General features: G+C 52.4%; 1 protein-coding gene across 1 annotated transcript in view; it reads left to right on the top strand.

The window, feature by feature from the left end:
* The window catches only part of Mybpc3 (myosin binding protein C, cardiac), a 19,186-nt gene that overhangs the window by 8,559 nt on the left and 10,138 nt on the right, over positions 1-489 (top strand). Inside the window, exon 18 of the mRNA XM_026787854.1 lies at positions 95-207. Coding sequence (XP_026643655.1) covers positions 95-207 — 113 coding nt within the window. The remainder of the gene's footprint in view (positions 1-94; positions 208-489) is intronic.

Below are 489 nucleotides of genomic sequence, written 5' to 3'. Positions count from 1 at the left end.
TGGGAGAGGGGACGTCGTTCTCTAAGATTGCTTCAAGCTGACATGGGGGCGACGCTCTTCTTAGGGGCTCATGTGAAAGCAAATGATGGTAAAGCATACACAGTTGGGGCAAGGCCGGATGCCCTGTGGCTGGGCCCTTCCTTTCTCTTAGTGTTCCTTGCTTTTCTTCTCTTTCAGAGGTCAAGATTGACTTTGTACCCAGGCAGGGTGAGTCTTGGGACCCTTTGGTGCCACCCCAGCTTTGTCTCTTTCCCCACATCCCAGTTCAACCCAAACCCCTTTCTCGTCACAGCTAGAGATGACAAGGATCTTGGAATAGGGACCCATGTCTAGGTTTCTGCTGCTGTGAGCAGAAGCTGGTGGGAGGAGGACAGGGTTTATTCAGCGTACACTTCCACATCATAGCCCTTCATTGAAGGGAGTCAGGGCAGGAACTCAAACAGGGTAGGAAGCTGGAGGCAGAGACCTTGGGGTGCTACTTACTGGCTT

The sequence above is a fragment of the Microtus ochrogaster genome (genome assembly GCF_000317375.1).
Source record: "Microtus ochrogaster isolate Prairie Vole_2 chromosome 14 unlocalized genomic scaffold, MicOch1.0 chr14_random_1, whole genome shotgun sequence".
Taxonomy (NCBI): Eukaryota; Metazoa; Chordata; class Mammalia; order Rodentia; family Cricetidae; genus Microtus; species Microtus ochrogaster.
Note: the sequence above shows the minus strand (reverse complement) of the source record. Positions and strands in the feature narration are given on the sequence as shown.